The sequence below is a fragment of the Saimiri boliviensis genome, chromosome 19, assembly GCF_048565385.1.
Source record: "Saimiri boliviensis isolate mSaiBol1 chromosome 19, mSaiBol1.pri, whole genome shotgun sequence".
Classification (NCBI taxonomy): domain Eukaryota; kingdom Metazoa; phylum Chordata; class Mammalia; order Primates; family Cebidae; genus Saimiri; species Saimiri boliviensis.
In genome coordinates this window covers 26,734,793-26,757,917 of record NC_133467.1, presented here as the reverse complement: position 1 = coordinate 26,757,917, position 23,125 = coordinate 26,734,793, and the positions used below count along the sequence as shown (strand labels likewise).

The 23,125-nt window shown below is 45.4% G+C and overlaps 2 protein-coding genes across 3 annotated transcripts in view; one reads left to right on the top strand and one right to left on the bottom strand.

Moving 5' to 3' along the window:
• Positions 1-2,168: 2,168 nt before the first annotated feature.
• Positions 2,169-23,125, top strand: part of MGST3 (microsomal glutathione S-transferase 3) — a 28,088-nt gene continuing 7,131 nt past the window's right edge. For both annotated transcript variants that reach the window (XM_003928074.3, XM_010338679.3), the window contains exon 1: positions 2,169-2,276. The gene's annotated coding sequence lies outside the window, so the exon portion shown is untranslated. The remainder of the gene's footprint in view (positions 2,277-23,125) is intronic.
• On the bottom strand, positions 5,161-21,889 carry LOC141582171 (UPF0764 protein C16orf89-like). Its single transcript, XM_074389749.1, has 3 exons — positions 21,798-21,889; positions 14,351-14,431; positions 5,161-5,299 (listed from the first exon to the last, which is right to left on the bottom strand). Exons 1-3 carry the CDS (start codon positions 21,887-21,889, stop codon positions 5,161-5,163), a joined length of 312 nt encoding a protein of 103 aa, XP_074245850.1.

The window sequence follows — 23,125 nt, the reverse complement described above, 5'->3', positions numbered from 1 at the left end:
GTCTTAGTAGCTGGTACCTAACAGGCACTTAACAAATGTTTATTAATGTTAAATGAGAGGATTCTGGGCCGGGCGCAGTGGCTCAAGCGTGTAATCCCAGCACTTTGGGAGGCCGAGGCAGGTGGATCACAAGGTCGAGAGATTGAGACCAACCTGGTCAACAAAGTGAAACCCCGTCTCTACTAAAAATACAAAAAATTAGCTGGGCATGGTGGCGCGTGCCTGTAATCCCAGCTACTTAGGAGGCTGAGGCAGGAGAATTGCCTGAACCCAGGAGGCGGAGGTTGCGGTGAGCCGGTATCACGCCATTGCACTCCAGCCTGGGTAACAAGAGCGAAACTCCGTCTCAAAAAAAAAAAAAAGAGTCCTGAGTGGTTAAATACTCGTCTGTGGTCAGAGATAACTGGCAAAGGAGAGGCCAGAATTATTATTTTTATTGTTTTTTGAGATTGTTGTCTCCTGTGTAAAATGAGGGTGCAAGGTGCATCTCATCTCCTGATTTTCGAATCATCCCTCTACCACCTCGGACTGCCTTTTCCCACGTAGCATAGCCAGCAAGTGGAGAAACGTACCTCAATAATGCAAAAATGTCTCCCTACTTACTTCCTTTCAATGTTCAAGCAAAACAAAGCCCTCTCCACATTCAACATGACAGAAATCCTAAATGCTAAGGTCTTCTTGTATTTAAGAAGAAAGTATGAGAATGGTTGGAAATTGCTGAAACAGTAAAAGATTTTAGGAGCTCAAAGTACTTCTAGACGTGTAGATATGACGACCCAATAAAGAGGAACACACACAACCTAGAGCCTTCAAAAATCTAGATTTCTGCCTTTCCACACCTTAACTTGGAATCATTCGGGTCGGTTCCCAAGCACTTTCTCTTGGAAGTGAGAAATCCTCCAAAGACACTAGGGGAGGCCCAGGTGTGGCAACCTTCGGGAGGATGAGGGATGACCACAGGAAAGGTGGCGAGGGGCGCACTTAAGACGCGCGGAACCTGGAAACGTGTCTTCTGCAGGCAGCCTCTTAGGATTTTCCAGCACTTAGAAGCAAGTTCTACACCTTCAGAGCGCCTGTTTCTGCACGTCTCACCCAAGACCCGCCACGCCCACACCCGCCCTTACGCCACCCGGCCTCGAGCCCCGCCCCGGACCCTGGACCCCAGGGCGTAACTGGAGCACGTGTTCACATCAAAAGTCTGGGTCGAAGGCCGGGCGCGGTGGCTCACGCCTGTAATCCCAGCACTTTGGGAGGCTGAGGCGGGTGGATCACGAGGTCAAGAGATCGAGACCATCCTGGTCAACATGGTGAAACCCCGTCTCTACTAAAAATACAAAAAATTAGCTGGGCATGGTGGCGCGTGCCTGTAGTCCCAGCTACTCAGGAGGCTGAGGCAGGAGAATTGCCTGAACCCAGGAGGCGGAGGTTGCGGTGAGCCGAGATCGCGCCATTGCACTCCAGCCTGGGTAACAAGAGCGAAACTCTGTCTCAAAAAAAAAAAAAAAAAAAGTCTGGGTCGCGAAGGCAGAGACCCCAGGTCCGGCAGAAAAAAACTCCAGGAACTGTTGGGAGACTCCCTTCAAAAAAAATCTCCAGGGCCACGCGAGTCGGCGCCGGGGGGCAGGCGTGGGTGCGGTCCACCAAGCTGGCAGAGCTCGGCGACGGCTCTCGGCAAAACTAACAATATTTGTTAGGCCCTAATCTCACAGGCCCTAACAGCGCTAAATCCACTCACTTCAGGAGTGCTGCAACCTGGGACAGCGAGCGCCTCACACACCCCACCTACGCGCCTCAGGAACACACCGATTGGGGCGCGGCTACTTCGGCACACGCGCCGTGCATGCCAGGGCTTCGCCCTTATCGCAGAGCATGTAAAACCAAGCTACGGTGGCTCTGCTGGGAATAAATTGTTAAATTTCACTGTTCCGCAAACCTAATCCGAGAGATGGGACCTGGCTGGCACAGTTTAGGAAGACGGCCACGAAGGCACTTGGGTGAGTAGATATACGTATTTGGGAATGGAGGGAGTGAAGTCTGGCCCATGAGCAGGAAGAAAATTCAGCCTCCACCTCCCAACCGGTGGCCCCGAGTCAGCAACTTAGCGCTCCCCAGTGCTGGGAGCCCCGCCCTGGGGGCGTGGTGACGCGCTGGCCTTCTGGGGCGGGGCCTGCTTCTGGCCCGCCCTGGCCCCGCCTAGCCCCGCTCCAGGCGAGGGCGCCGCAGCCACACTGCACTGCACAGTTTTGTTCTGCACCAGCGGTTCGTAGGTGATCCGGGTGAGTACTAGCACCTGCGGGCAGCAGTGATTAGCCGGCCACCGGGGGCACTTCAGCCTCTGTGCAGGTTACTTCCATATTTCAGCCTCTCGGAGCTGAATAGAGACTCGCTCGCTGTCTCTAACCTCCCTCAACACTTTTCAGTAGATTAGAGCTCTGAATTTCCATCTCCTCTGCTCCGAGCTCTTGCCCTGCATCTTCTCCCTGGTGGAGTGGGTTGGGAGCGTCTAAGCGAGGCCCGACCTATTTATCTGTAACTCAGGAAAATTCTCAAGGTCAACACTTCCTCAATTCCTTTCTTTCCCTCTCCTGCTCTCCCCGGGCTGTGCAGTCTGGGGCTCCCTCTTTCTGCCTTCCCAAGGCACCTGCCCTTGCCCTCTGCTGCTCCGGCGCAGAGGAAGAGCGAGCGAGACCCTGCAGTGGGAGTGGTTGTGCAGGCCTGAGCAGTATCACTGGTTTCCGAAGTGGCCTGTGAGCGCTGCGCCCTCTGCGGATGTGGATGTGTTGCTAGGGACGGTCGGGAGAGCCTCGGAGGAAATCGTGTTTGTTTTCCTTTGCCTCTTAGAAACGTTTGTCCATTTGTATTGGAAAGGGGGTCATTTCCTACCACTGCCTTAGAGCGGGAGACATCTCTGGGAGGGTGGGGGACTCTTCAGGTTCTTCCTTCGATTTCAGAAAATGCCTCTCCTTATCTGAAGCACGGAGCCCCAGGGCTACTGTAGTGGGGCAGCTGCAGGGCGGTGGAAGGCGCTGGAGACTTAGTGAGTCATTCCCCGAAGTTGTGGCTTTCTGCTGATACTTTCCTTGAGAGTCACGAGTTTACGAGCTACATTGTAGCGTCGGGAACAAGTGACTGTGGGAAAGGAGGAAAAGCAAGAGATGAGGATGGGTAGAGAGGCAGGGGTTAGAACTTTAATTCCTTCACTGGGGACAGGAGGTGCCCTGGAGAGGAAGGCGCTTCCGGCTCTGCAGATGTGTGCTGTGGGCCTAGGTGTGGTCCTGCGGAATTGCTGCAGATTTTAGCTTCCTCGTGGGTGGGAGCTGCAGCCAGGGCTTCTCTTGGGAAATCTGTAGATCACCTGGAGCCTGCAGTTCTGGGAGGCACCCAAGGTTATTGGTCGGAATTACAGGCTAAATTTTATTTCAGTGGATTCTGAGAGCACATTGAGTCAGATCAAGAATGTTTATTGTCATAGATGAATTTAAGAAATTAAAACTAATATATAAAATCAAAACAAATACTTTCATCCCTGGGAAGACTTTCCGTTAAGCTTCCCTCAAGCTTCCCTCCTGACACAATGTTACGGAAATAGAAAACTTTGTCAAGTGATTTTTTTTAACCAATGTTACTATATATAAATTGGCAGAGAGACTGTCGCTAACCATAGAAACTGCGCTACAGGGGCCTCCTTAGATTAAGAAACAAAACTGAAGAAGCGCAGCCGTCTCCTTTGTTTCGACTTCCTCCTGTTGGCCTAGGGTTCTGAAAAGACAGGATCCTGGAAGAGAACCTCCTTGCCTAGAGGTTAGCACCGAGAAAGAACATACAGGAAAGAAGGGCTTTATCCACTGTTCAAAGACATGCCGGAAAGCCCCAAGAGCAGTCTGGAATGAGGTGGATGTCAAATCAATCTATCAAAAGCAATTTAGTGCCTACTGCACATCTATCTGTATTTCAACATATCGTGCCCTGTGTTCATGCTTAAATCTTCTGAATCTATATTTGGAACACCATTACCGACCACAATTGACCATGAACCATTTCACACTTTAAAGCAATATTTGTTTAGAAGAATATACTGCTACTGTTTTTGTTTTTGTTTTTGTTTTTTGCATCCCAATTTGTTAATGCTACTATGAGCATACCATCTTGCTAAACAAAAAGAATTTAGCAGTTAGCAGCAGGTAAATTATTGCTATGTATAATAAAATTCCTGACTGAGTTTCCTTCACTCTCTCTTACAATACCTACCTACCTACCAATCTATCTACCTACCTACCTGCCTTTCTGTCTTTGAGGAGAAACACTGTAATGAGGCAACAGGAAAACTGTACTTTCTTTCACATGTATTCACAAATGCCTTTAAGGATTTTTATCCTTTAGAATCATAGATCTTGCTGTTACCCTCTGAGTTCTTTCTAGAGTTAATCTGTTCATGAACTGTAACTTGAGTTCTAAGATTTAGTTACCTTATTTCACTCTTTAAAAATAAATAAGTGATATTTTATTTTAAAAACAAATAAGCAATGTGAGCAGTTGTACCACAGCTTCATTCTAAGTGTAGACAGGCATGAAAAGGTCAAACCTAGGTGGTTCCTTCCTTTGGAGTGGTTGGTACCCTAACGGATTCAGCAGCTGCTATGAATTAACTACAGTCTGCCTGTATTTCTTGTAACAGAAAATTACCAAGTGGTGTCAATGTGACTCATTCGAGATTTTTTTTTTCCCTTCTGGAAGTCATAGCTTAGTTTCTCAATAACTCTTGGTTCCTGTGTAATGTGTGTAATGCCAGTTAAGGGACAGCTATATGGGAATCATGATGTATAAATGAAGTGCCAGTTTCTGATACTTTGCTCCTTGCAAACCTATATCCTGAAAGACTGGAGGAAGTTTTTTCCTTTCTATAGTCATACTGCAGTGCTGACATCATTAAAAAGAAAATGTTTCTCCTTTCCCAAAGGTTTTTTTTTCTTCTTCTTCCAATTAGAAACATCTTAGACTTTAATCAATGGTAAAATTGAAGTTAATTATTTGCTCTATCTTCTTGTTAATACATTTTGTACTCAGTAGAGGGTCTGGAGAAGTAGAAATGTTTCAGAAGATGGCCAGGCGCGGTGGCTTAAGCCTGTAATCCCAGCACTTTGGGAGGCCAAAGCAGGTAGATCACGAGGTCAAGAGATCGAGACCATCCTGGTCAACATGGTGAAACCCCATCTCTACTAAAAATACAAAAAAATTATCTGGGCATGGTGGCACGTGCCTGTAATCCCAGCTACTCAGGAGGCTGAGGCAGGAGAATTGCCTGAACCCAGGAGGCGGAGGTTGCGGTGAGCTGAGATCACGCCATTGCACTCCAGCCTGGGTAACAGGAGCAAAACTCCATCTCCAAAAAAAAAAAAAAAAAAGAGAAATGTTTTAGAAGATGTCAGGTGTGGTCAAACTTGCTTTTCAACCTCATTGAGAGACAACATAGCAAAGGGCTGAGAGCACAAACGGGAGCCAGACTCCCTGGGGGTGTGAGGATCCGGGCTCTGCTCTGTGATCACTGTATGACCTTGGGCACATAATCTGCCCTCTGAGGTTCCTGCCTTCAGACCATGGGAATCATCCAGTGGACTGTCCCTGGGATCACATCTCTTGGGAAGCTCAGCTCCAAAGGGTCTAGCAAAGCCCAGGGCTTCTAGGTTAGGTGTCAGGGGACCTTCTCCCATAAAACCTTCTGTGTCAGGAATCTGGGAAAGTTTGTCCTCACACCTGCAGGGGAACCTGGGATTTCTTCTCTCTTGTTATAAATCTAGTATTCTTAGATTCCTGAAGAACATTATTGCCAGTTTTTTCTCAAAGGATATTTCAGTTCCATTCAGGCATGTGTGTTTAGTGCCTTACTACACAGAAGGCACACTCCGGAGAAGAAGAAAGCAGGTAATTTGCTTATTTGGCTTTAACAGAGTTTGTATGAGTGCAAGCTTGTGCTCTGTAACCAAGAACCATTCACTGGAACTTGAGCTCCTGCTGATCTTCCCTCCCCTACTCCCAGCCAGTGCAGCCATGTATTAAGCAATTGTTTTCAGTACTAACAATTTACCCAAGTGTTGGAATAAAAATGACATCTGAAACTTGAAAATTTTATAAGGTCAAACTATGGCTATTTAACTATACAGCTGAATATATTTGGATTATAACACATTTATCTCTGTCTCTCTCTCTTTTTTTTTTTTTTTTTTTTGAGACAAAGTCTTGCTCTCAGCTCACTACAACCTCTGTGTCCCAGGTTCATGCAATTCTCCTGCCTCAGCCTCCCAAGTAGCTGGGACTACAGGCGTGTGCCAGCAGGTCCAGCTAATTTTTGTATTTTTAGTAGAGACGGGGTTTCACCATGTTGGCCAGGATGGTCTTGATCTGTTGACCTTGTTATCTGCCCACCTCAGCCTCCCAAAGTGCTGGGATTACAGGTTTGAGCCACTGCGCCCAGCCAACAACACATTTACCTCTTAAAGGGACAGATCTTCCATTCCTCCTAATGTATAGTTAGCTTCCACTTTTCAGATATTCCACAAGCAACATTGATGCATGTTGAAGACTATGGACTATGAGATATTGGGAAAGACCCACTCTATGACCTGCTTGCTGCGGTTTGCCTCACTTGAACCCAGTAACCAAGTGCTGGGTCAGTAATATGATTTCTATTCAACTTTTGTTTTTTGTTTTTTTTGTTTGAGATGGAGTTTCGCTCTTGTTACCCAGGCTGGAGTGCAATGGGGCGATCTCGGCTCACCACAACCTCCACCTCCTGGGTTCAGGCAGTTTTCCTGCCTCAGCCTCCTGAGTAGCTGGGATTACAGGCACGCGCCACCATGCCCAGCTAATTTTTATGTAGTTTTAGTAGAGATGGGGTTTCACCATGTTGACCAGGATAGTCTCGATCTCTTGACCTCTTGATCCACCCTCCTCGGCCTCCCAAAGTGCTGGGATTATAGGCGTGAGCCACTGCACCCAGCCTCAACTTTTTGTTTTTAGCCCTTAGAAAACAATCTACAGAATATTTAGTGCAATTGTTGGGGGATAGTTACTTCTCATCACCTAGGTTATTTTTCCTTCTTTTAAATGTAATTGAAATCTGGCAGTCATGTGAAAGTTTGACACTCAAACAGATTTTAGCATCTGTTTAATGCAGAAGTGGACTGGAACTAGCATTTTGAAAATGTAGTCTGAACCCAAAGAAACCCCATGACTTCCCTTTTCTCTCCTATCATAGAAACAGATAATTACATTTTTAAAGATGTTGTGTGTGGGTGTGTGTGTTGTCCTTCTGAGGTGGAGTTTCACCATGTTGCCCAGACTGGTGACAAACTCCTGGGCTGAAGTAGTCCTCCCACCTCAGCCTCCCAAGTAACTGGGATTACTGGCATGCACTACTGTGCCCAGCTTAAGTTTTGTTTCTAGTAGACATTTAATATTGGACATGTTCATGAGGTACAGTGTGATGTTTTAGTACATATATACATTGTGCAGTGAACAAGAGGATTGCTTTTTATGGGCTGGGCGTGGTGGCTCATGCCTGTAATCTCAGCACTCTGGGAGGCCAAGGTGGGTGGATCCCCTGAATCAGGAGTTCAAGACCATTCTGGTCAACATGGCGAAAACTCATCTCTTTTGAAATAGCCAGGCATGGTAGCACACACTTGTAGTCCCAACTACTCGGGAGGCTGAGGCCTAAGAATCACTTGCACCTGGAAGGCAGAGGTTGCAATAAGCTGAGATGGCAACACTGTACTCCAGCCTGAGTGACAGAGTGAGACTCTGTCTCAGAAAATAAGAAGAATTGTTTTTATGTTTCTTCCCTCTAGGCTCTTTAATTTCTCCATTGAGCATTGTATGAGCTCCATTGAGCATTATATGGAGGGTCAGCTCCCCTGGCTGGAGATAATTTTGAGGCCTGTTCCTTGGTGGAAACATCTGGATGCAGAAGTGAGGCTGGACAACCATCCAGGGGAGCTTTAAGTGAGCCAGGTGGACCCCCAGCACCACCTCAGAGTGTTCAGATCTACCATCTGGTGTTTGGGACTCAGGGAAGTCCATTTGGTATGATCAGACCAGCCCTTTATGTTACCATCCTTTTGTGTTACTCTTATTAAAATGTTGATTTTTGCCATGTAAGGAAGATTGGAATAGCACAGGCAGTCAAATAAGGATTTTAATGAAACATTGGAGAATGGCTTCAAGTTAATCTGTGAATGCTCTGTCATTGTCCCATCCCTGGATACATTAAAAAAAAAAAAAAAAGTTAAACATTTCAGTACAATTTGAGGAGAGCAAATCACACACAGAAATAGGGACTACCATTGTCCAAGCTGGATTTTATGTATGTGGGAACAAGGAGAGAGAGCTGAAAGACAATCTTCTCTCCCCAATCTCATTGTCACTTAGTAAAATAAAAGGTAGTGTCACCTCATGGCTCAGAAGTGGTAAATTATTTGAGGCAAGTACCCAAACCCATAAAGCCTGCCCTTTGCTTTGTTTGTGAAATGCTGATTGTGCCCTGGGGGATTTCTGATGGGCAGCCAAGAGGGACTTGGAAAGTAGTGAAGGAGAACTTTACCCCAAGAGTGTTCTGTTCAATGTAGTTCAGGAAGCTTTCTGGGTAAGCCTTGTAACTGAAGGAACCCTGCCTCAGTGAGATAAGGCAAATGGTAGCAGAAGCAAGAATTAGAGGAAAGGTTGAGCAAAGTTTTGGCATTAGAATAGCTATGTTCCCAGGAAACTCTGTCAGTTAAATTTCTAGAGGTAAGTACCTTAGTCAGGTGCCATAATGAACCCCTGTGTTGCTAACTCAAACACTGGAATGGAGCATATGTTTTAGGAGTTAGACCAACATTGCTTCATCTTAAGCCCACCTCTGATCACTCCTAAACTGAAACTTTGTAAGAGTGTGTTGTAGCTTACTTAAAACCCAGTGGATGTCCGCTGACTCTGGCTACACTGAAGTTTTTGCCCTGAGGGTTATTCTACCACCCACAGACCTTGGGGCCCTGCTGCTTACCAGAGCATATTTCCTAATCTACACCTGAAAACCCACCATGGCCTAGGGCTTTTTTGCTGCCCACAACAACCTATACCTTGCTTTCTTCCCCTAACCTGAGAATGTCCTCCAAAACAATCATGTTTGGCAAGTAATACACTGATACATTTAAAACTTACAAATAGAAGTGTTTTTAAAAAACATCATAGGGCCAGGAGCAGTGGCTCATGCCTATTATCTCAGCACTTTGGGAGGCGAGGCAGGCAGATTGCTTGAGCTCAAGAGTTCGAGACCAGCCTGGCCAACACAGTGAAACTCCATCTGCACTAAAAATACAAAAAAATTAGCCAGGCTTGGTGGCGCATGCCTGTAATCCCAGATATTTTTGAGGCAGGAGGATTGCTTGAGCCCAGAGGTCAAGGAGGCTGCAGTGAGCCCTGATTGGGCCACTTCCACTCCAGCCTGGATGACAGAGGGGGGACCCTGTCTCAAAACAAAACAAAATCCCTGCCAGGTGCGGTGGTTTATGTCTGTTAATCCCAGCACTTTGGGAGGCCAAGGCAGGTGGATCACTTGAGTTCAGGAGTTCAAGACCAACCTGGCCAACATGGCAAAACCCTGTCTCTACTAAAATACAAAAATTAGCTGGGCATGGTGGTGCATGCCTGTAATCCCAGTTAATCAGGAGGCTGAGGCAGGAGAATCGCTTGAATCCGGGACATGGAGGTTGCAGTGAGCCAAGATCGTGCCATTGCACTCCCGCCTAGGTGATAGAGAGAAACTCCGTCTCAGAAAAAAAAAAAAAAAAAATTATTAAAAGGCGCATCTGTGGAAACCAGCCACTAATACCATATTTAAAGGTGAGAGACTAATAAATGCTTCCCCCTAAGATGAGGAACAAGGCAAGAATGTCTGCACTTGCCACTTGCATTTAACATTCCATTGCCCCTAAACAGGGCAATTAATCAAGAAAAATAAATAAATGACATCCACGTTGGAAAGGAGAAAGTAAAACTGCCTCTCTTTGTATGATCCTATATGTAAAGTATTCCAAAGATCGTGGATCTGCCCCTCCCCTAGACTCTTGTGTCCTGGCTATTTCTTTCCCTTTGCTCCTGGAGTAGAAGCCCAGGGTGCAGCAGTATTGCCCCTGAATGGAACGTTTCGAAGGGCTTCCCCCTCTGTGCTTCCCATGGGAAAAGGTAACTTAACTTCAGAGTAAGGGACAAACCCAGCAATGGGTTAGTAGCAAAGAGCATGGACACTGGCATCAGTCTGCCTACATTCGGACCCCAACTGTGCACTCACCAGCTGTGGGACCTTAGGCAACTTGTTGAATTTCTCTTTGCCTCATTTTTCTCATCCATAGAATGGGGATGATAATAGTAACTACCAAATGGGATTGTTGTAAGGATGGAAAATGTTAATTTTTCTGAACTCTATTACAGTGCCTGTCATAAAAGAAGCACTCTAGGCCTGGTACGGTGGCCCACACCTGTAATCCCAGCACTTTGGGAGCCTAAGGAGGGTGGACTTCTTGAGGTCAGGAGTTCCGACCAGCTGGCCAATATGGCAAAACCCTGTCTCTATTAAAAATATAAAAATTAGCCAGGCATGGTGACACATGCCTGTGATCCCAGCTACTCCAGATGTTGAGGCATGAGAATTGCTTGAATCCAGGAGACAGAGGCTGCAGTGAGCTGAGATCGAACCCCTACATTCCAGCCTGGGGAACCGAGTGAGACAGATCTCAAAAAGAAAAAAAAAAAATAGAAGCATGCTATGGATACCAGTTCTTATAGTTAGGTGTTATATTTGTAGTAGTGATATTTTCAGTTTTACTATTTCTGCCAGATGGAATGAAAAATGCCATGAGAAGTTAGTTGGAAGTCCCACTGAATCCTTAAACAGGCCTTTCATTTGAAGTCATGTCGCTGATTGTTCAGAAGTTGAGGTATGCCTGATCCATGGTATTAGAAGTGATGATCCCAGAGAGATCATTCTGTAGCATAATGAGCATTACTTTTGAAGGATGGAGCGCCTAGAACTCTGACTCATTTGACTCTGGGAAAATCTGGTCTGGTGAGTGACCATGACCATGAAGTTAGATCTGAGAACCCAATGGTGGTCACAGAATAAAGACTCTGAAGATACTGAGCTGGCTTACATACTTGCTTTGTTGTCTTGAGCCTCTGTTAAAGCTGAAAGAAGAAATCAGGCTTCTGCTGGGCACACTGTCAGTGTGTAATTGTGAAGGGCTTAGCTGGAGCTTACTCTGCACAACAGCCTCTGATCTCATCAGCTCCATTCTGTTCTCAGGAGTGGTACAGAAGGAACACCTCAGGAGCCTCCAAAGATAATGGTAGAATATGGACCACCAAGACAAGACGCTGCCTGTGGTTTTGAATCGTATAGAATCACCACCTCCGGCAAATTTTGCTTTTGCTCAGAACAGTGGTTTTTAAAATGTGGTCCTTGACCAGTATCATCAGCATCACCTAGGAACGAGTTAGATATGAAAATTCTCAGGCCCCACCTAACATGACTGAACCAGAAACTCTGGAACTGGGGTATATTGTTGTTTTTTTTAATCAAGATGGGGTTTCACCATGATGGCCAGGCTGGTCTTGAACTCCTGACCTCAGGTGATCCACCTGCCTCGGCCTCCCAAAGTGCTGGGATTACAGGCGTGAGCCACCGCACCCGGCCCAAATTTGAATTATTTTAAACAATATCAGAACTAATATGTAAGTCAGAGAATACAACTGATGTGTAGAAGAACCAATATCTCCTCATTTAGGAACTGTTATATATGTAGACAGACGTGTACACTTACCAGTATTTATTTCTTCATATTTGGACCAACATTTATTAGGTGTTTCTACCAGGTACATATCTAGTTTATCTAATTTAATTCTCCAAACCACACTGTGATGTAAGTCGATAGTGTTTACCCTGTTTTGTAGAGAAATTAGATACATCCTAAAGCTTGCAGAGGCGATTATGAATCCAGTCTGTCTGACTCCCCTATTCCTGCTATCTCTAGTCTTGTAGGTTTTCCACAGGGAAAAATGAATCATAAAACAGTATTGAAGTCCACTAGGAGTAAAAACATTTCCAAAAGGATCTCTACTCTTAAATAAGTGACAAATTTTCTAATTAAAAAAAATAGATAATTCAAATTCCTGTTAAACCTTTTAATGTTCTCTTGACTGATCTATTTTGACTTAAGACTGCCGACAGACAGTTAACTAGGAGTGGCTACCTCTGCAATGGCTAATAAGGAAAGTAAGAATAGAAACTCTTTCATCCTATTTCTGCCTTTCCCTACCTATTTATTTTGTTTTTGTTTTGTTCTGTTATACCTAGTTTGTGATCATTGCTAGGAAGGGGAAAATCTGGAACAGGATACTTGTTTACTTATTTGCCTGCGTCCCCTGCTAGACAATGAGTGTCAGGAAGAACCAACCTCTGCTGTTCCTTGTTCGTCTCCAGCACTAGCCCAGTCCGTGGCACATAGCAGGCACTCAGTAAGCCTGAATAAGTAAATGAATGCACGGTCACCCTCATGCAGTGCTGAGCAGTTCTGGCTGCAGGAGGGGTTTGAATGACTGCAATTGTCATAGTCAGTGCTAAAGTCCTCCTTCCTTCTGGCTGCTTGTGCCTTTCACCTAATAGTATATATTTCAACATGACTGGCTCCTGAGAGTTCAGAAAAAGAGGGGGATATATGTGGTTCTGAGTGCTGCTATTTTAAAATGGCGGTTATAAATTCTAAATGTATATTCATTATCATTCAGCCAAATATCCCCACTGAGTTAGGTCAAGGACAGTTAACCAAACATTAACATGTGTAATAGATGTAACATAATATATAACATTTATTGAGTCGTTCCTATGTGTCAGGCACCATGATGAATGTTTATAGACAGTATGTCCATCTAATTCCCTCAGCATGTTTCCAAGGTGATTATTATCTCCATGTCGCAAGGGAGGAAACTGAGGCTGCTGAAAGCTATTGAATAATATTCCCAAGGACACTCAACTAGGAAATATGAGAACCATGTTCTGAATGCAGATGATTTGATTCCAAAACCATATTCAGCTGCAAAGCTGTCTTGTGTACACTGCACATAGCAAGCAGATAAGTGACAGAAGTCAGGTCTGATCTTTCGGTTCCATCATTCCATACTGCCTGTTCTTCTGTCTTCTCAATGAATAATTATTGTCAGGCCACTTTTTTTTTTTTTTTTTTTTTTTTTTGAGACGGAGTTTCACTCTTGTTACCCAGGCTGGAGTGCAATGGCGCGATCTCGGCTCACCGCAACCTCCGCCTCCTAGGTTCAGGCAATTCTCCTGCCTCAGCCTCCTGAGTAGCTGGGATTACAGGCACGCGCCACCATGCCCAGCTAATTTTTTGTATTTTTAGTAGAGACGGGGTTTCACCATGTTGACCAGGATGGTCTCGATCTCTTGACCTTGTGATCCACCCGCCTCGGACTCCCAAAGTGCTGGGATTACAGGCTTGAGCCACCACGCCCGGCTGTCAGGCCACTTTTAATATAACTTTTAAAAATATATATCTGCTCATTTTGGAAATTACAGAAAATATCAAAGAAAAATCTATAATCTAGCCATCTAGAAATAACTATGCTTATGGTTTTAATACTTTCTTAATTTTTTTCTATTATTAAGAAAGCCAAGATTATCCAACATACACTTTGTTTTCTTTTTTCCGCATTTAACCTGCTGTGTATTGAGCCTGTTTTAACATCCTTAATATTTGTACACACCATTTTTAATCGTTGTATAATGTTCTATTTAATGGGGATATTATTCATTTAATTGGCCCTCTATTATTGGACATATGTAGTGTGTCTGGTTTTGCTGGCAAAATATTGCTGAAGTGAATGTTTCTGAAATGTAAACCAAATTTGTTTACATTTCTGATTGTTACCTCAGGATAGATTTCTAGTAGGATTAATGAGCCAAAGAACATGAACAATGTTACCGGCTGAGTGCTGTGGCTCATGGCTGTATTCCCAGCATTTTGAGAGGCTGAGGTGGGAGGATCACTTGAGGTCAGGAGTTTGAGACCAGCCTAAGCAACACAGGAAGATCCTATCTCTTAAAAAAATAAAAATACAAAAAAATACAGGCTGGCCTCCCAGCACTTTGAGAGGCCAAGGCAGGTGTATCACTTGAGGCCAGGAGTTAAGAGACTAGCCTGACCAACATGGTAAAATGCCATCTCTACTAAAAAAATTTTAAAAAGTAATCAGGTGTGGTGACGGGCCTCTGTAATCCCATTTGGAAGGATGAGACATTGAGAACTCCTTGAATCTGGGAGGCAGAGGTTGCAGTGAGCTGAGATTGCACCACTGCACTCCAGCCAGGGCGACAGAGTGAGACTGTCTCAAAATAAATAAATAAAATTAAAATTAAATAGAAAATTTTTTTTTAAATACAGAAAATAGCTGGGCATGTCAGTGCGTGCCTGTAGCGCAGCTACTTGGGAGGCTGAGTTGGGAGGATCCCCTGAGCCCAGAAAATCAAGGTTGCAGTGAGCTCTGATAGAACCACCACACTCCAGCCTTGGCAATAGAGTGAGACCCTGTCTTGAAAAAAGAAAAAAAAAGGCCGGGCGCGGTGGCTCAAGCCTGTAATCCCAGCACTTTGGGAGGCCGAGGCGGGTGGATCACGAGGTCGAGAGATCGAGACCATCCTGGTCAACATGGTGAAACCCCGTCTCTACTAAAAATACAAAAAACTAGCTGGGCATGGTGGCGCGTGCCTGTAATCCCAGCTACTTAGGAGGCTGAGGCAGGAGAATTGCCTGAGCCCAGGAGGCGGAGGTTGCGGTGAGCCGAGATCGCGCCATTGCACTCCAGCCTGGGCAACAAGAGCGAAACTCCGTCTCAAAAAAAAAAAAAAAAAAAAAATTTACCTATTGCCAGGCTGTTCTCTAGATGGTTCTATCTTACACTTCCCCCAACAGTGTGTAAGAGGGAAAACTAGGTACCTTTAACTACAGTTATGTGTTCATTCATGATGGTGATATGTTCTGAGAAATGTGTTAGGTGATTTTGTCATTGTGGGAACATCGTACAGGGTACTTACACAAACCTAGATGGTATAGCTTACTATACACCCCGGCTATATGGTACAGCCTGTTGCTCCTAGGCTGCAAACCTGCACAGCATGTTACTGTACTGAATACCGTAGGCAATTGTAACATAGTGGTATTTGTGTGTCTAAACATATCTAAAAACATAGAAAAGATATAATAACAATATGGTATAAAAGACAAAAAATGGTACCCCCGTAGAAGGTACTCACCGTTAACAGAGCCTTCAGGTGTGGAAGTTGTTCTGGGTGAGTGAGTGAGTGAGTGGTGAGTGAAGGCCTCGGGCATTACTGTACACTACTGCAGACGTTACATACACTGTACACTTAGGCTACACTAAGTTTATTTTTAAATATTTTTCTTTCTTCGATAATGTTAACCTTAGCTTACTGAACCTTTTTTACTATAATTTTTAAACTTTTTAATCTTTTATGATAACACTTAGCTTAAAACACACATTGTAACTGTATAAAAATTGTTTCTTTGTTTTTTGTTTTGTTTTGTTTCTTGAGACAGGGTCGTGTTGGGTCACCGCGGCTGGAGTGCAGTGCAATCTTGGTTCACTGCAACCTCCACCTCCCAGGTTCAAGCAATTCTCCTGCCTCAGCCTCCCGAGTAGCTGGGACTGCAGTTGTGCACCACCACACCAGCTGACTTTTTGTATTTTTAGTAGAGACAGGGTTTCACCATGTTGGCCAGGATGGTCTCAATCTCCTGACCTCATGATCCGCCTACCTCAGCCTCCCAAAGTGCTGGGATTACAGGCATGAGCCACCGCACCCAGCCAAAAATTGATTCTTCATATCCTTATTCTGTAAGATGATTTTTCTATGTTTTAAATACTTTCTTTTTCTTTTTTTTTTTTTTTTTTTTTTTTTTTGAGACGGAGTTTCACTCTTGTTACCCAGGCTGGAGTGCAATGGCGCAATCTCGGCTCACCGCAACCTCCTCCTCCTGGGCTCAGGCAATTCTCCTGCCTCAGCCTCCTGAGTAGCTGGGATTACAGGCACGTGCCACCATGCCCAGCTAATTTTTTGTTTTTAGTAGAGACGGGGTTTCACCATGTTGACCAGGTTGGTCTTGATCTCTTGACCTCATGATACACCCGCCTCGGCCTCCCAAAGTGCTGGGATTACAGGCTTGAGCCACCGCGCCCGGCTTTTTTTTTATTTTCTAAAGAAGCCACAGCATTCAGTTCAGAACACTTACACTGTCTTTGAGCTGATAGCCTCTGTCGAAATTTTTTCTATTTGTAAAGCTTTTATTTTTATTTCATATTTACTTTTTAAGCTTTTTTGTTAAAAAAAATTAAGACACAAACACAAACACACACATTGGCTTAGGCCTACACAGGGTCAGGATCATCAGTATCCCTGTCTTCCACCTCGACATCTTGCCCCACTGGAAAGTCACATGGACACACCTGCCATGTGTGCGCTGTCCTCGTCTATGAATACCTCTGGAATACCTCCTGCAGGACCTGCCTGCAGCTATTTTGTAGTTAACTTTTTTTTTTAAGTAGAAGGAATACACTCAAAATAATGCTAAAAAATATAGTATAGTAACTACATCAACCAGTAACTGTCATTTATGTAGTTTATGTCATTATCAAGTATTATGTGCTGTACATAATTCTACATGCTATACTTTTATATGACTGGCAGAGCAGTAGGTCTTTTTACACCAGCATCACCACAAGCACGTGAATGATGCATTGTACTATGATGTTACAATGGCACAGTGGCTACGATGTCAGTAAGCAATAGAAATTTTTCAGCTCCATTACAATCTCATGGGGCCATTGTTAAATATGGAGTCCATCACTGAAACGCATGACTGATGTGGTAGCAGCTTTCAATTCATAAATAATAATTTATACTGCTGGTTTGTGACTAATCTAGAAAACTGCATAATGATTAACAAATGCTGTGATATAACCAAGTGAATTGCAAAGTACTCTACACTTGTATTAAAGTTCAGCTCAGGAAGGACTGTTGGACTGTGTATCTGGCACTATGTAAGAGAGAAAGTTGAGGGCAAATGTCCCACTCTGAAGAACCTTATCTTATTGGGTCCATAAAAGGGTTTCTGGTGACACAGAGCAGGTATATAATCAGCAAAATGTGGTGTGAAGTTCACATGCGTGCTCACGCCAGAGATCGTTTGGGTGCCAGCTATCAGTTCTTCCACCCTGTCCTTGGAGGCTATCTGCTACCTCTGGGGCTGGCACAACCCAGGGTGTGGCTGTGGTTGCCTAGGGTGTGGCCACCATGAGCAGAGCTGTATCCCCTTCCTGGTACACACCCGCACACACAAAAGCCACTCTCTGAGGAGTGGGAATGTCCATCTCTTGACCTTGGAATCGTCAGAAAATAATGATTTAGCAAATGATGGTTTTTTTGAATGCTGATTTAATTGAGCTGATTCTTTCCTTGAAAGAGAAGGTGTAACAACTTTTCTCTCCCTATTGCATTTATATTTTTCAGCAACTATGACAGTTTTCTCTGTGTTCTGAATTCCTCTTAAGAATTTCTCTTTCTGGATTAGTCATAAACCAGTCTTTCTTAAATACATCCAGTGTCTTCTGTGGTTTCAACGGATACTTTTGAGGGAAGAAACAGACTCTTAAATTGGTTAGGTGTGCCGGGCGCGGTGGCTCAAGCCTGTAATCCCAGCACTTTGGGAGGCCGAGGCGGGTGGATCACGAGGTCAAGAGATCGAGACCATCCTGGTCAACAAGGTGAAACCCCGTCTCTACTAAAAATACAAAAAGTTAGCTGGGCATGGTGGCGTGCGCCTGTAATCTCAGCTACTCGGGAGGCTGAGGCAGAAGAATTGCTTGAACCCAGGAGGCGGAGGTTGCGGTGAGCCGAGATCGCGCCATTGCACTCCAGCCTGGGTAACAAGAGCGAAACTCCGTCTCAAAAAAAAAAAAAGAAAAAAAAAATTGGTTAGGTGTGTACTTTATACCAGACACTGTGCCAGATGATGGAGATGATCTCAGGTGTGTGTTCAGGGGATGGGGTGCTTGGTGGTGGTCATTCTGAAAGACACCTGGAGTTGCCGCTCCCATCATTTATTCCATAAGTATCTATGAGCATGCACGCTGTGCTTGGCATGGAAGATGGCAGACAAACGTGGTCCTGCTCTGTTTTACATGCAGGTAGTTACGGTGTATGAAGCAGGACACCTCACTTGGTAGGAGTGCAAGGAGGTGTCAGAGAGGGCTATTCTGCCACCCTTCTCGAAGACATCTTTTCAGGCATTGCTCCTGCACCTCTGTAGATGTGTTCAAGGCTTTGTGCGGGGGACCCTCAGGGAGAACAGGCACACTGCTGCCCCAGGCACGCCCACTGTCCCTATGACTGAGTGTGCACCCTCTGCAAACCATTGCTTTAGCATCAGCCTCTGACTTCCCTTACTGTGAATTCACTGCCCTTCCAAGGCCTTAACTGTTCCTGACTCTGTTTGTCCCCATCCAGATTCATATGCCATAGATAACTTAACACAGTATGAGGAGAGTAACTTTCACTAGGGTGCAAATGCCCATCAGGTTTAACCTAATGCATTGATACTTTAAAAGAAGAGTTCAGTAGGAAATATTAATTTCTAATTGTAGATTCTAACTGTAGATTGTGGAGCAGTCACTTTGCTGTGACAGAGACATCTATGCAAAAGGCACTTCTCTGTCTTCCTACCTACCTACCCTAGCCTCTTACATTAAGAAAAATAGCCGGGCGCGGTGGCTCAAGCCTGTAATCCCAGCACTTTGGGAGGCTGAGGCGGGTGGATCACGAGGTCAAGAGATCGAGACCATCCTGGTCAACATGGTGAAACCCTGTCTCTACTAAAAATACAAAAAACTAGCTGGGCGTGGTGGCGCGTGCCTGTAATCCCAGCTACCTAGGAGGCTGAGGCAGGAGAATTGCCTGAGCCCAGGAGGCGGAGGTTGCGGTGAGCCGAGATCGCACCATTGCACTCCAGCCTGGGTAACAAGAGCGAAACTCCGTCTCAAAAAAAAAAAAAAAAAAAAAAAAAAAAAGAAAAATAGAAGTCAGTGACTAAGCCACCAAATATGAATGTGTTTTCTGGGCTACCTGGAGTGGTTTGGGGGAGAATTCTAAAACCTGCTCTGGCCTTAGCTCTGCAGTCATTTACCTGAGCCTCCATTTCCTTTTCTATAAAGTGGAGCTAATAGGATTCTTGTGAACAGTGAAAGTGAGCTGAAAACTGCTGGGCCGACACAAGGTAACCCTGTACTTGGCCAGAGAGCCCAGCATCCCGTCCAAAGGTTAGAGTCTGGAAGCTGACTCTTGTGATTTGTAAACTTTGACCTAAAGCAAATACTGTATCCTTAAGTTTATTGTCTGTAAACAGGTAGCTTCTGGCAGAGATACCTTTTTTCTTTTCTTTTTTTTTTTTTTTTTTTTTTTTTTTGAGACGGAGTTTCGCTCTTGTGACCCAGGCTGGAGTGCAATGGCACGATCTCGGCTCACCTCGGCTCACCGCAACCTCCGCCTCCTGGGTTCAGGCAATTCTCCTGTCTCAGCCTCCTGAGTAGCTGGGATTACAGGCACGCACCACCATGCCCAGCTAATTTTTTGTATTTTTAGTAGGGACGGGGTTTCACCTTGTTGACCAGGATGGTCTCGATCTCTTGACCTTGTGATCCACCCGCCTCTGCCTCCCAAAGTGCTGGGATTACAGGCTTGAGCCACCGCGCCCGGCCCCTTTTCTTTTTTTTTTTTTAAGGCAGAGTCTTTCTCCTTTGCCCCAGGCTGCAGTGCGGTGGTGCAATCATAGCTCACTGCAGCCTCAGTTTCCTGGGCTCAGGCTCCCAAGTAGACATGAGGGGTCTCCCTGTGTGGCCCAGGCTGGTCTCAAACTCCTGGCCTCAAGTGATCCTTCCATCTTGGCTCCCAAATATTGGGATTATAAGTGTGAGCCACCATGCCCAGGTGGTGGCTTAATTTTAAAAGGCCTGTTTGCCCCAAATGTGTTGAATTTCAAGGATAGGCTGGAGGGTCAGTCATTTTTATTTATTTTCAAAGAAGTGTTCAGAATTCACACTCTTTTTGTTTTAATAACTACGGTGGCTTCCTCCTCATGCTGACTTTCTACACTTTGGAAGAGAATGTGGGCAGGGAAGCTTGGAAGGCACCCAGCGACTCCTTGCTCTCTGCAGCTGTACAGACAGGCCAGGATCCGCTGACTGATGGAGCCAGCCCACTGCAGTGTGTGCCTCCAGCCCTTGGAGGAACAGCAGGTGTGCCTCAGAGAGCAGCCCAGGATGAAGACTGTAGAAAGAGAAAACTGATGAGAGTTATTGTGAACCATGGTGGCGAGGAGGAGTTTTTAGAAATTAGGCCTGTTGGCTCATGTCTATAATCCCAGCACTTTGGGAGGCTGAGGCAGGTGGATCATCTGAGGTCAAGACTTCGAGAACAGCCTGGCCAACATGGCGAAACCCTGTCTCTACTAAAAATACAAAAATTATCTGGGCATGGTGGTGGGCACCTATCATCTGAGCTACTTGGGACGCTGAGGAGGAGAATCACTTGAACCCACGAGATGGAGGTTGCTGTGAGCTGAGGTCGCACCATTACACTCCAGCTTCAGCAACGAGAGCAAAACTCCAACTCAAAAAAAAAAAAAAAGTGAGGCCGGGCCCGGTGGCTCAAGCCTGTAATCCCAGCACTTTGGGAGGCCGAGGTGGGTGGATCACAAGGTCGAGAGATCGAGACCATCCTGGTCAACATGGTGAAACCCCGTCTCTACTAAAAATACAAAAAATCAGCTGGGCATGGTGGCGCGTGCCTGTAATCCCAGCTACTCAGGAGGCTGAGGCAGGAGAATTGCCCGAACCCAGGAGGCGGAGGTTGCGGTGAGCTGAGATCGTGCCATTGCACTCCAGCCTGGGTAACAAGAGCAAAACTCCGTCTCAAAAAAAAAAAAAAAAAAAAAGTGAGGCCTATTTTGCTGAGCTAAGAGAAACTTATTTTTATTGACTGAGCTACATGCTTACCCCAAATTCTCTTTTAAGGAAGATGCTTAGACCACATTGTCAGTTCAGCTTTAACTTTTCAAGTGAGGCTGAAGGGGAGCATTGGAACCAAACGAATCTGAATGGGAATCCCCAGTCTGTCGCTGTCTGTTTTAGACCTTGGGAACATTACTTAACCTCTTTTGAAAATAAGGATTTACCTTCTTTTTTTTTTTTTTTTTTTTTTTGAGATGGAGTTTTGCGCTTGTTACCCAGGCTGGAGTGCAATGGCGCGATCTCGGCTCACCGCAACCTCCGCCTCCTGGGTTCAGGCAATTCTCCTGCCTCAGCCTCCTGAGTAGCTGGGATTACAGGCACGCGCCACCATGCCCAGCTAATTTTTTGTATTTTTAGTAGAGACGGGGTTTCACCATGCTGACCAGGATGGTCTCGATCTCTTGACCTCATGATCCACCCGCCTCAGCCTCCCAAAGTGCTGGGATTACAGGCTTGAGCCACCGTGCCTGGCAGGATTTACCATCTTGTTGGTTGATTTGTAAGGATGACTAGATACATTCCAAAGCAGGGTAACCCTCCTAGGTTAAAAGCAAGGATTGAAGCCAGTCTGTTACCAGGGGTGGAAATTTTAGAGCTGAAGGCAGAACACACACCGGAGCTGCGGGCTCGTGGGCGCTTTGCCCACCATAGGCAGCGCATGAGCGATCGCTTGAAGCATGCTGACTGCTCCTTTGGGCCCTGCCATGCTCTGACCCTTCTTCTGTCTGGTGGTCAAAGCTCAAAGAGGTTGGAGGGGCAGCACCGGTATACCATGGGATTGTTGTCACTCCCACCTGCCAAGTTCTGTTCTCCTCGCTGCCCAGGCTCTTTCTTTCTTTCTCTCTTCTTCCCTCCAGGGGACAGTACAATAGCCTAGCCAAAACTGCTAAACGCTGGGAAATGAGCTGGGATTACCTTTTTTTCCAAACATTTTATCATGAAAATTTTCAAACACACAGAAAAGTTGAAAGAATTGGACATTGACTATCCATATAGCGACCACCTAAAGTCTACAGCAAACACTTCGCTGTATTGATTTGCATCATCCTTTTTAAAATGCATTTCAAAATAAGTTGTAGCCATCAGAACACTACATGGGGCTGGTTTTGAAGTGATGATTTGATGGGCAATCTGAGTTCCTCAGGAGCTGCCCAAAGCCTCAGGGGCTCAGGAGCCATGCTCCGCTTTCAAAGTACTTAACCTGTGTGAGATGTCTGCTACTGTACATGTAGCTATTTTTGGATACTGTTTCTCTCTTGCTCATGTGCTCTCTCACACTCTCTGTCTCCCCCTCCCTCCTTCCCCCTCCCTCTCCCCCATCACTCCCTACCTCCCTTCCCCCTCCCTATGATGTATACTTAAGCTTTTTTTTTTTTTTTTTTTTTTTTTTTTTGAGACGGAGTTTCGCTCTTGTTGCCCAGGCTGGAGTGCAATGGCACGATCTCGGCTCACCGCAACCTCCGCCTCCTGGGTTCAGGCAATTCTCCTGCCTCAGCCTCCTGAGTAGCTGGGATTACAGGCACACGCCACCATGCCCAGCTAATTTTTAGTATTTTTAGTAGAGACGGGGTTTCACCATGTTGACCAGGATGGTCTCGATCTCTTGACCTTGTGATCCACCCGCCTCGGCCTCCCAAAGTGCTGGGATTACAGGCTTGAGCCACCGCGCCCGGCCTACTTAAGCATTTTGCCATGTTAAATATTTTTTCTTTTTTTGAGACAGAGTCTAGCTCTATCACCCAGGCTGGAGTGCAGTAGCTCACTGCAACCTCCGCCTCCTGGTTTCAAGCAATTCTCCTGCCTCAGCCTCCCAAAGTGTTGGGATTACAGGCATAAGCCAGTGCACCCCGGCCGATATTTTTTCAATGATGTGATTTTTTGCTGGCTATATTATTCTATAGCAATGACTACCACAGTGGTGTAAATAAATCTCATGATGTTG

Bases quoted from the DNA above. Each gene is read 5' to 3' on its own strand.
- LOC141582171 (XM_074389749.1), bottom strand. From the start codon at position 21,889: ATGGCAGGGCCCAAAGGAGCAGTCAGCATGCTTCAAGCGATCGCTCAT. The intron at 14,432-21,797 runs GTGTGTGTTCTG...ATTTATTTTGAG, and splicing joins CCCACGAGCCCGCAGCTCCG to ACAGTCTCACTCTGTCGCCC. The intron at 5,300-14,350 runs GTTCTCAATGTC...TCCTGGGTTCAG, and splicing joins CTGCCTCCCAGATTCAAGGA to GCAATTCTCCTGCCTCAGCC.